Below are 12,092 nucleotides of genomic sequence, written 5' to 3'. Positions count from 1 at the left end.
TGTTGCAACTCAGGAACTGTCCAATGATAGAAATAAGAACCCCTGCCCCCCTCCCCTCCCCCTTCTCCCTCCCCTTCCCCCCTTCCCCTTCCCCCTCCCCCTTCCCCTTCCCCCTCCCCCTTCCCCTTCCCCCTTCCCCTTCCCCCTCCCCCCCCCCCCCCCCCGCCGCCCGAACCACACATACACTGTATCAACAAAGCCTGCGGGATACTAATGCTCGTGACTTGCGCGTGCGCGCGAGGCTTCTTTGTACAGTATTTCGTGAAACGTGCACATCTTTTAAGGATGTTGGCATCGTTGGTCGTCGACGCTGTGATATTGGTGGTGAGTGACTGAGAGAATCTCTATAAATCTACTATTTAGAAAAAGCATCCACTACATTGAATAGCAAATATGCATGAAGAAAATGTTTAGCTTGACAATTTTATTTGCTCTGTACGAAAACGAGGGAGTCATGTTAGTCATCATGGCATATGTACACGATGTGATAGGTCGTTCATGCCGGCTGCGGCTTTTTTTAGCACGTAGTCCCACCTGTTCAAATTTGTGAAAGCTAGTTGGAGCAAAGAGTAGATGTTGATTTCTTTTTTTCTTTCTTTCTTTCTTTCTGTCTTTCTTTCTTTCCTCCTTTCTTTCTTTCCCGGGAGGTAGTATTTGCCGGGTGATAGTAAAATACAACCTTTAAACCACTTACTTGGGGAAATTACATTCATACATTTAGCCAACCGGACAGGGGGTGAGCTGGTATTTGTTGCGCGGAGAGAGAAGTTTAGAATCTACACGTAGTTGCTTTGCTCTTGAAATGACATTACCATGTACAAATTGTGTAGATCTAGTGAAGGATTGCTGCTGTGAACACGGTGAAGGAGTTTGTGTTTGTGATACCGGTGTCGGTGACTGTCGATGGGAGTTCGTTCCAGTCTGTGATAGTTCTTGGGATGAACTACTGTAACCCCGTCGCGGGGCGCTGTAACACAGTATTAGTAACAGCGCCCCGAAGCAACCCATGCACTCAAATGCACTGCAACACGTAAACAACTCACCGCTCAAAAGGACACTATTTGTCCGTATGGGGTCGCTGCTGTGGTAAGGGATGAACGAGTACTTATTATACTGTAAATTTTACTTATAATGTTAGATTTCTAAATTCTAGATGATGATGACTCCTGCTGGGGCCCAGTTTCATAAAACTTGTCATCAGTGACAACTGCCACATTTTTTAATGACAAATTTGCTCTCAGCCAATCAGATTAAAGGATTTCAGTAGCTTGTCACATCTATGACAACTTGTCACTGATGACAAGTTTTATGAAACGGCCCCTGGGGAGAAACCTTCAGACCGGACGCTGGGCTTTTCAAACTGGGATGGCATGGGTAGGCGACCTGCAAGCGCTTCACGTTGCAGAATGTGGTGTGGGCTGTACAGGGGCTGATCCAGGAATTCTGTAAAGTGGGGGCGTGACTAATATTTCTGGTGCCACTTCCGGGTTTTATTTCATTTTTTTCTTTTATTTCTTTTGTTTTTAACGAAAAATAAAGGGGGGGGGGGCGTGTGCTGGTTGCGCCCCCCTCTGGATCCGCCACTGGCTGTTTATATACAATGTACATTGTATTTGTTGTTCGACTTTTTTAACAAAACATTAAGATTTTGTTCTGTTTCTTGGCAACCACCATCATCCCATGTTTGTTTAGACTTGATACAAAATCTTAAATATCAAGAGATGCCTGGCATGGTAAAGGATTTCTCCTGTGACTGTGTATTTCTTTTATCTACTGAGTGCTTGTATTTTGAGGATTACAATATGGACTGAAATGTCATGGATGGCTCAGGTTTCCAGCACCCCTATGGGATTTACACATTATAGCATTATTTTTTATGTGGCAGAATGGTTGGGAATTGATGAAATGCATGCAATCTTGAAAAACTATAAAATGCTAATGTTTGAAGAAATCAGGGGATATCTTTGTGTGTGCTGCTGCAAACTGGACCCCCCCCCCCCCCCCCGAAAAAAAAAAAAAGATGAACGTGGCATATCTGAAAAAGATTTCATTGAATTTAATAATGCAATGCACCAGATTAGATGTATTAGATTGTATATCGTAGCAAATACAATTATAGTGATTGTTTTAATTCACTTTACACATTGCTTCACTATGATTTTTGTTCCCTTCTTTCTTTCAGTTTGTGTTAGTGTTCCAGCAGCTTTCTGAGTGAAGTCTTCTGGAGTTCGGAAAGAAGCAATGGCAGCTCCTAATCACACAATCTATATCAACAATCTCAATGAGAAGATAAAGAAGGATGGTGAGCAAAAATATTACTGTATGTGATTCATACATGTATACCAAAATAAAGTGACATATTCAAGATTCAATTCAATTCAATTCAGTGAAAGTCACATACATGTGTACATACATGTACTTTCCGGGTTTTTTTTTTTTTTGTTCTTGTTTTTTGTTGCAGTTTGTGATAACTTGTCTGTCTACATGATTAGAATGTTCTCGGGTACCAAAAAGTTTGTGTTTGCATTGCTGGTCTCATCAAAGATTTGTGGAAAGGGGACAAGTATTCAGATTCCACAATGTTCAGGTAATGTGGCATTTCTCTATGATGGCTTGTGATTTTTATTTGTTTATGCATTTGTTTTAATTAGTATGTATATTATTAATGATCACGACAATGAATATGAAAGGCATGATTTACCATAATTTGCAGATGAAACAAAAACCCAGCATTAATGCTTTAAACAGTTCTAAAATGTGAGTTAGGGATAGAAACAACCACTGTAGATATTTGAATCCGTATAATTGATGTTAAGTACTCTTAAATTTATACCAAAAATATGAACAATAGTTATAATGAAAATGTTTTCAGAGGAAACCGCCTACAGTTATGGTTTATTGAGAAAAATATTGATATCTCCTAATATTTTAGGCTTAAATGCCAAAATTGTATTGATGATACATTGTAGGATGTTTTGTGATACAACAGACCTACACATGCATCAAATGTGATATCTTGAACATTTTTTAAATCACTGCTCCCAAAGGTAAACAGGACCATTAAAGACAGTTCGAAATGCAGATACAGGGAAACCTTGTACATACATGTAGTATAGAGCTGCTAGGGACCAATAAAATGTTCCCACTAAAGCAGGGATAAAAAAAGAACATGAAATTATAAAAGGAATGTGACCTGCAAAATTATTTTGTCATATCTGGTACTCAGTATCTGCCTACACATGTATGATATCCATCCTTGTTATGACAAGGTTCAGCTGGATCCTTTCCCATTTTGTTCTTTGCAGAACTCAAGAAGTCCCTCTACGCCATATTCTCCCAGTTCGGACAGATCATGGACATTGTGGCACTGAAGACGCTGAAGATGCGGGGCCAGGCGTTTGTCATCTTCCGCGACATCACCAGCGCCACCAACGCCCTGCGTTCAATGCAAGGATTCCCCTTCTACGACAAGCCAATGGTACAGCAGAAATGGTTCAACTTGAGCATTTGTGGTTTCCTTTTCTTCCATTTTGCCTGTAAAAAAAATTAGCTTGAGTTTGAGTTGAGTTTATTAAAAACAGCATCTAGTAATCTTTGTTATAAACTTGGGGCCCTCCATTGTACAGTGCTGTGTGTTTGGGCTGGTCGCAGTTAGGTCTTAGTGTGCTTATCAATTGCCACCATTTTTTTTTTTGTTATTATGTTTTAAAAAGAAAATGAAAAGTTCTTAGAGGAATGTTGTGATGAAAAGTCTTTTCCATTTCTTCAATTTTGCTCACAAAAAAAAGAAGAAAATAGGTATATAACAAAATATGGTGCTAGTGTGATTATCAATTGCCAGCAAAGTTTATTGTATGTGTTTAAAAAAAAAAAAAAAAAAATTGAAAGTCCTTGAAAGTCCGAGTGAATAGTTTCGGTTAAGACGTAACTTCAGGTTTCTAGCTTTTTTAGTGAGTTTGAGAAACCTCTTATGAAATGTGAAAGAGGGTGTAATTCCAAGAGGAATTCAACATTTGATGAAACTTGGTTTTGAAATGGCTGAAATATCCCAAATAGAGTAAACCTAATAAAAGGTTGGACCCACCTTTTATTACAATCGCTTTGTTTTACATTGTTTTTGGATCTCTCTGCCATTCCAAAACTAATTTTCATCAAATAACCTCTAACTCCTCTTAGAATGGTATAATCTGTACTGTATCATACACAAGTAGTGCCTTGGTATCATGCAATAAGTTAAAATCTCAATCCTCAGCTCCACAAAAACTATACCATCACTTTCAATAGATGTGTGATTGAAGTGGAGGCCTTGATGAAGATGGTTGCAATTGAGTAATCAGTATATTGAGTTTGAGCCATAACTGTCAAGTCTTTTGCCTGCTTTGTTAACCATGTCATTGGGACACAGTGGCCGAATTCACGAAGGTAGTACAAATGAAACCATGGACAAAAACCATGGAACGTCAAGTGTCGCATGGAATATTTTGTTACGAAATTGGTCATTTCGTCGACAAAATGACCGTTTCGTTAACGAAATTATCATTTAGTGGACGAAGTGTTCATTCAGTCGCAAAATGTTGTCATTTCGTTACAAAATAATCATTTCATTGACGAAATGACTGATTTTGAAACTAAATATTCTGTGCGACACTTGGGCTCCATGGCTTTTGTCCATGGTTTAAACCATGGTTTCATTTGTACCACCTTCATGAATTCGGGCCAGGAAGCCCGAAACTGGTACAGCAGCAAACTCCAAGCAAGCAAGTTGTTTGCCTTGTGAAGTGATCTGCAGGGTCTGATGGATCGTCACGTTTTCAGTCAAAGTACAGTGTCAACCAGGACTGACTTTGTGTGTTTAACCCTTTGACTCTCATCCACAGAGAATCCAGTTTGCCAAGACAAAGTCTGACGCCATTGCCAAGATGCAGGGAACATATGTACCGCGGGAGAAGAGAGTAGAAAAAAGGAAGCCCGATCTACCAGGTATGGACAGTGATGTTATATTAAAACTAAAGCCAGATTTGTTCATCTTTCGCAAGTGACCTTTTTGCTTGTTTGTGTGCATGTTCACATTGCAGCTATGACTGTCTCGACACTGGTTTTGAAGCGTGTAACAGGCGCCATGAAGTACCTGTAACTGTGCTTACCCTAGCCATGATGAACCATGTGGCATATTGAGGCGATAATATCAACTTTTGCAGTGCATTTTGACTATGCAGCACATTAAACTTTGTGTGCGTCATAAGGCTTTCTGCTTCTTATATACCAGAGCATGTTCGATATCTGACCTAGGCTGACATAGCATTCGATATTAGAACATAATTTGCATTGTCTACTATAAAAACTTTTTTACAAGTAGAGAATTTAAGTGCATGAAAATGACATCTGTGTTGTATACAGTTTGGTATTCATATGGGCTTGGACTGTTTAGACCACCACTGAACCTTTGCTTCAAAATAGAACTTTAGTGATAGTCAATGAATGAAGTACAATACAGTTGCGACTTATAGTTGCAATAGTATCTTGTTTTTCAAGTGTTACTATTTTGCATTGATGTTGGCTACGGATGTATGCCCCAGGAATAGAATTGTGTGTGACTTGGGATCTAATTCATTGTTGAGGTAACAGAATCTTGTATCTAAAATGTGTCAAATATTGAGGAGAGCAAACAGCATGTGACAGCCAAAGCATTATGACAAAATTGGGGTCATTGTTCCTTTGACATGCCGTGGTGGCTTCATTTTTGGGTTAAAACAGCTAGGATTAGAACAAAACTTTACTTGACTGGTTATCTGCCGATTAATCCAAACAAGTGGTATCACCAGAATGTAGGTACATGCTTTTGTCACCCCATTATCGGCTTGCTTCCATAACGAGATATTGTGTATTTTATAGTGTGTGGAAATTAAATATCCAATCTCGGGTTTCATTCTTAGTCCAAGAGCATTAGTTTTAACCTGGACATTTTTGGTAACAAGCTGATTTTTTCAGGATAGGTCCAGAAAAATGTCTAGAATAACGTACTAAAAGTCCTCATAAATCCTCTTTGAGCGTTTTCCGCAATCCAAGATGGCGTCCAAAATGGCCGCCATATCCAGAAATTCTTATAACTTTTCAACCAGAGAACCAAAATACAAAATTTAAATGTCTAAATATATGTTTTGAAGCATGAAGAACTCAATAAAACACATATTAAGAGATATTGATGCACGCAAGTACCGTAATCCAAGATGGCGTCCAAAATGGCCGCCATTTTCTGAAATTCTTATAACTTTTCAGCCAGGTAACCCAAATACAAAATTTGAATGTCTAGATATATGTTTTAAAGGATGAAGAACTCAATAAAATACATATTAAGAGTTGTTGAAGCACGCAAGTACCGTAATCCAAGATGGCGTCCAAAATGGCCGCCATTTTCAGATTTTTTTTTAAATCATAATTTTGCAAGTAGATTTCAACTGTACATACTTTGAATGTCGAAATATACCTTTTTAGTCACAGGGAACCAAATATAATACTTATTCGGAGATTTTGAAACACAAATAAAGCACTTAAGCACTTTCAGAAATCCAAAATGGCGTCCAAAATGGCTGCCATTTCCTGTTTTTCTCATAAGTCTGTAACTAGGTAACCGCGATCGATGCGCACTTAAATGTATAAATATATATTTTGAGACATAAGGAACCTAACAAAATACTTATACAGTGATCATGAAGCACGTAAGTACAAATAAAACCTCGTGAGTTCTTCGCGAAAACCAAATGTTGCCCATAATGGCCGCCGTTTGTTTACCAAGAGACAAAGATATTCAACATAATGTTCGAGATTCAAAAACTCAGAAGGTCCAGTGGAATCTTTCCCTCAAATGTGCACAACACGGGTATAGGTTCGCTTGGATGCATTCCCCCTCCCCTTGTGGAAAGGAATGGCCTATACAATCATTATTTCCCAAATATTCATCATGAAGTATATGCACTTTGTCATTGAATTGCAATCATAAAAATGCAAAACGTCCCTCGCTCGGCCCCTTTCCATAGACTTTGTACACTTTTGAGATTAACAAATTTTCGAATATGTCATCAAAATGTGTGCACTAGATCTTTCACTTACAAAATGCAAAAGTAAGGGTAATTTGTCCTTCCTACAAAACCCTTCCACCGCTCACATCCCCAATATAAATTAAATACCCCTTTGATTAACAATTCCCAAATATTCCATGAAATGTGTGTAAATGATTATAATTATTTTCATTTCAATTCAAGTGTAAAAGCTCCCTGGAGTTGGAGGGGATGGGGATACTGAGACTATGAATTATCTACTCTTTGAGGATGGACAATCAATATAACACCAAAGGTGCAATAGGCCGGTTAATGATCAAAGAAATGCAAAACTCCCTCCAGTCGAAAGGGATCCCCCCCCCCCCCCCCCCCCCATCCTCTACTAGCTCATTGCCTTGGATATGCTAGTCTTTATTCTTTATTCTTCTTACACTTTTTAATAGAAACAAAAATCTAGTATGTCACCAACATTGGGCACCATAAAACCCGTAACCTGACCAAAAAAAATGAAAATCCATTTTGTGGGAGGGTGCATCACCCCCATACACCTCTCCTGCACCTCCCCTGCATATTTCCACTAATACACAGTATATATTTTCTTAATTTTAGGACAACAACAAATCTCAGATATTTCACCAAAAGAGTGTGCTAAATCTCTGAATTTCAAATTGGAAAATGCCAAATTCTCAATCGTATGGGAAGGAGTTTTCTCCCCACATACTTCCCCCTCCCCGACACTTTCCTGAATATAATTTTCTTCTAGCGTTAGATATAAAACAAATATCAGATATTTCACCAAATAGGTGCAACAGATCTGTAAATTTAAGGTCTGAAAATACGAAATTTTGCCCTCGTGTCGGAGCGGGCAACCCTATGACCGCGCACTTCCATGATTACATAACTTTTTGTTCCTTTTTTTTAATGGAAACAAAAATTTAATATTTCACCAATAGGTTGCATCAAATGTCTGAATATCAAGTCTGAAAATGCAAAATCTCCCTGATGTTGGGGGAGGGGGAGGGAATCCCCCTTTCACACCCTCCCATATATTTCCCATTTCCCTGAATACTATACTTTATATATTTCCTACTCTTTGATGGAAGCAATTCAATATCTAACCAAACGTTTGCGCTATATGTTTCACTTTCGAGTAAAAAAAAAGAAGATCCCTCGTGTAGGAGAGGAGTATTCCAGTGCCACATTCTCTGATTTCTATCTATAATATAATTTTACCTAATCTACACGAAATGAATAAGATAATTTAGACACTTTGTTTTAATAGGTGGAGCAATATACGTGCAGCGAAGAAATTCACTGTCGTGTGATGAATTACACATTATTTTGTCGCACATGCAGACACTCATTTTCAACATTTATGTAGCACAGACATCAGCAAGAATTGTTTTTACTTCTTGAGTGATAACTGACAGTTTCAAATGGAACTCACCTCATGGTAGACACCAAATGCGTTGGTAGTTAAAAAGGGCTAGCACTTAGTTTTCATTCCATGTGCTTGAGGTGACGAAAATAGACCATGTGGTAAAAAGATCTAGTAGGCTCTCTGTTTAGCAACAAATATGATGGTGAAATGTTTCTCTCGTAACAAGGACACACTCTTTGAGTTTAACATCCAAATGTTTTATTTGTATACTTTACTCATAAGAACTATGTTTAAATAAAAATGTTTCTTATAAACTATACTGACATTTACATAAATGTGAGATAAAATTGTGACTGCCGGCCATTTTGCACGCCATTTTGCATTTTAGGAAGAGGTCGAGCGGTTTAATCGGGACATGCGTGCGTCAACATCCTCTTAATATGTATTTCATTGAGTTCTTTATGTTTCGAAACATACACGCTCAAATTTTGTATTGGGTTGCCTAGTTGAAAAGTTATATGTATTTAAGGAAATGGCGGCCATTTTGGACGCCATCTTGGATTACGGTACTTGTGTCCGTCAACATCTCTTAATATGTATTTTACTGAGTTCTTCATCCTTCAAAACATATATTTAGACATCTAAATTTGGTATGTGCGGTACCTGGCTGGAAAGTTATAAGAATTTCAAAATATGGCGGCCATTTTGGACGCCATCTTGGATTACCGTACTTGCGCACATCAAAATCTCTTGATATGTGTTTTATTGAGTTCTTCATGCTTAAAAACATATATTTAGACATTTAAATTTTGTACTTTGGTTCTCTGGTTGAAAAGTTATAAGAATTTCTGGATATGGCGGCCATTTTGGACGCCATCTTGGATTGCGGAAAATGCTCAAAGAGGATTAATGAGGACTTTTAGTATGTTATTCTAGACATTTTTCTGGACCTATCCTGAAAAAATCAGCTTGTTACCAAAAATGTCCAGGTTTAAGCCTTTTTTGACCTAATGCTCTTGGACTATCTGTAATGTCTTCATGTATCAAAGTTGTCTTTCCCTGTTTGCTTGTTTCCCTTTCATCAGAGCGTGGTAAGAAGAACAAGCAGGGGAGGAACCAGGAGCCAGCGGTGGCCATCCCGCCCCCGTCACAGATCCCAATGCCTGGAGCCCCGCCCGTCAACCAACCTCCATCGCTCATGGACATGGGTATGATGCCTCCAGTACAGCCCCCTCCAGCCCCACCTGGTGAGTTGTCAGAGGCTTCATGTTCCCCCCTCTGATGTTAACCTTACCCCCCTCATGCCCAAAATTCCACCCGATGAACTCGTATTGCGTGTGCTTTGTTTGCCAATTGTAAAAGGACATCAATTGTTGTGTAGCTGTGGCCTTCCTGTTGGACTGAGGCACATTGCTATGTACTTGTGTAGGCTTGCTAATCTACAGCTGGGTGAAGTTTTATAGGGATTCCTGAAGGCTGATGAAAGAGCCAGTAAACCTTTCACAACCAACGGTGAGTTCACTCGCCGGGCTCTGTGCTGCGTCCCAGCCCAACGGCAAATTAACTCGCCGAAATACTCACCTGTCTTTGATTGTGAATAAAAGCTCTGTATGCTGCCATCACACAGTGAAAGTTCGCCGTTAGCGAGTTCACTGCATCCACTTTATGTAGATACCAAATACGATAGGGGGTACCATTGAAAATTCTTGAGAAAACTTCAATAAAGCTCTCCAATGCATCACTGCTTCGCGAGTGTAGCAAAGTGTATTTAGTGAGTCTGACTTCACGACAATTTCGCGAGTGGTTAAATTCCCGATTGTGAAGTACAGCACGCGCAGAACGGAGAAGGTAACCGTGCACGTTCATCCAATATTTTTGCGTGTTAGCACCTGACTCGCTAAATTCATGAAACTAATTTAGCAAGTCTCAACGGGTTTATAATCAGAAGCACAATATTCAGGAAGTCCTGTTTCGCAACTAAAACGAACAAAGAAGCAAACAAATAAATTAGAGTCACTCAATATATTTTGTACACCGTACACACAGTATACAGTACACACAATATGTGTCTACAGTACACACAGTATAATAATTATAGTACACACAGTATATGTCTACATGTCTGTATGTGTTTCCCTGATTGTACCTCCCTGGTTTTGATGAGGGAGGGGATTTTGGCAACCATATTTCGAACATGGATGATTTAGCAATGTCAAGATGATGATTTCTGCTGCACATACTCCTAACCCTCCTCCCCCTCCCCTACCCTTTGGCCCAATGACCTGTCATCCCCCCCCCCCCCCCCATTTTTCTACCAACTGGGTAGCTGTTAGTCTCATTCTTCACTGTCTTTCAACAGTCACAGTCACTACTCTTATCTCAAAGCACCTGTAGGGAAAAACAATGAGGAGTTCAGTTATAATTTACCCATGTGTGGGCGTTCTTTAATCAAGTGTCTCAGTTACATTCTTCTGATTTTTCTTTTCAATTCTGAAGTCGTCGTGCCGGATGAGCCTAATAACATCCTGTTCTTAACCAACCTACCGGAGGAAACCAATGAGCTCATGCTGGAGGTTCTCTTCAAACAGTAAGTGTCCTTCTGTATAAAGTTTGTGTCTCTTTTGACAATCTGAAAATACAATTTCTTTTATAAGCTGGTATACTGTAGAGTTAGGTAATTCAGGGCTCCGTTTCATAAAAGATGTTGGGATATCAACTCTTGCTGGAATGACAATTTCCCGTAGCAACAGCCAATCAGGAAGCTGCATTCTTGTCGTTACCATGACAACTGACATTCCAGCAAGAGTTGTTATCGTATCAACTTTTTATGAAACGGGGCCCAGATCTTTCCTCAGAATGATCAAATTAGAAGCTTCCTTCTGTTAGGAGGGAGGGAGGGGCAGTACTTTGGATTTCCAGTAAATTTATTCAGACCCCCCAAAAGATGTGTAACCTTTATTCTCTGTACACGGATGGAATGCATTGAGTAACTTGGGATGGGTTTTTCATTTCTGAAAAATTTGTGTTTGGGTTATTATCATGAGATTTAATTCTGTACATGAGATTTGGAGATACATACTGCTCGAGCAAATGAAGCAAGATGAATTTTGAGGCCTTTTATGAAGTGTGTTTTAGTTTTATATTGCTTTGTGAATATGTAACAGTGGCCGCAATCAAATGCTTGGCTAGAGTAGACACATTATTTTTCTTTGTTGTTACTTCGCAGGTTCAACGGCTACAAGGAGGTCCGACTTGTTCCTGGTAGACACGACATCGCCTTCGTCGAGTTCGGCAACGAGCAGCAGTCCGGTACGGCGAAAGACGCACTGCAGGGCTTCAAGATCACACCGTCCAACACGCTGAAGATTGCGTTTGCCAAGAAATAATCTCCCCCTCCCTGATTCAGCATTGCACAGAGGACACTTCACACTTGTACATGCAAGCTACTTCAGCTCTGCCAGAACTTGGAATTCATCCATAGCTATATGGATTGTTGGTGTTAAGTTTTGTGCAGCGGCACTACATGGTGTAAGAGACATCAATTTTACATGGAATCGAGTGCAGAATCTATATTCTATTTCAAATGGTGATCTTGCATAGTGATGCAATCATCAAATCAGCCAATTTTACAGGAATGTCAGTGTTAACCCATTGAG

The 12,092-nt window shown here is 39.4% G+C and overlaps 1 protein-coding gene across 1 annotated transcript; it reads left to right on the top strand.

Annotated features, from left to right (window-relative positions):
* The first annotated feature begins 289 nt into the window (after positions 1-289).
* Positions 290-11,832, top strand: LOC139745293 (U1 small nuclear ribonucleoprotein A-like). The gene is made up of 7 exons (XM_071655691.1): positions 290-324; positions 2,183-2,302; positions 3,306-3,478; positions 4,878-4,980; positions 9,522-9,683; positions 10,933-11,023; positions 11,663-11,832. The coding sequence occupies exons 2-7, from the start codon at positions 2,242-2,244 to the stop codon at positions 11,820-11,822; spliced, it is 750 nt and encodes a 249-aa protein (XP_071511792.1). The 5' UTR covers positions 290-324; positions 2,183-2,241; the 3' UTR covers positions 11,823-11,832.
* The last annotated feature ends 260 nt before the right edge of the window (positions 11,833-12,092 follow it).

Source organism: Diadema antillarum, unplaced genomic scaffold (assembly GCF_040938485.1).
Source record: "Diadema antillarum isolate AM-2024a unplaced genomic scaffold, OU_Dant_1.0 seq00001250_RagTag, whole genome shotgun sequence".
NCBI lineage: Eukaryota > Metazoa > Echinodermata > Echinoidea > Diadematoida > Diadematidae > Diadema > Diadema antillarum.
Note: the sequence above shows the minus strand (reverse complement) of the source record. Positions and strands in the feature narration are given on the sequence as shown.

Excerpts from the sequence above, each read along its gene's own strand:
- LOC139745293 (XM_071655691.1), top strand. The coding sequence starts at position 2,242 with ATGGCAGCTCCTAATCACACAATCTATATCAACAATCTCAATGAGAAG. Across the intron at positions 2,303-3,305 it reads TGAGAAGATAAAGAAGGATG|AACTCAAGAAGTCCCTCTAC; the intron begins GTGAGCAAAAAT and ends TGTTCTTTGCAG. Across the intron at positions 3,479-4,877 it reads CCTTCTACGACAAGCCAATG|AGAATCCAGTTTGCCAAGAC; the intron begins GTACAGCAGAAA and ends TCTCATCCACAG.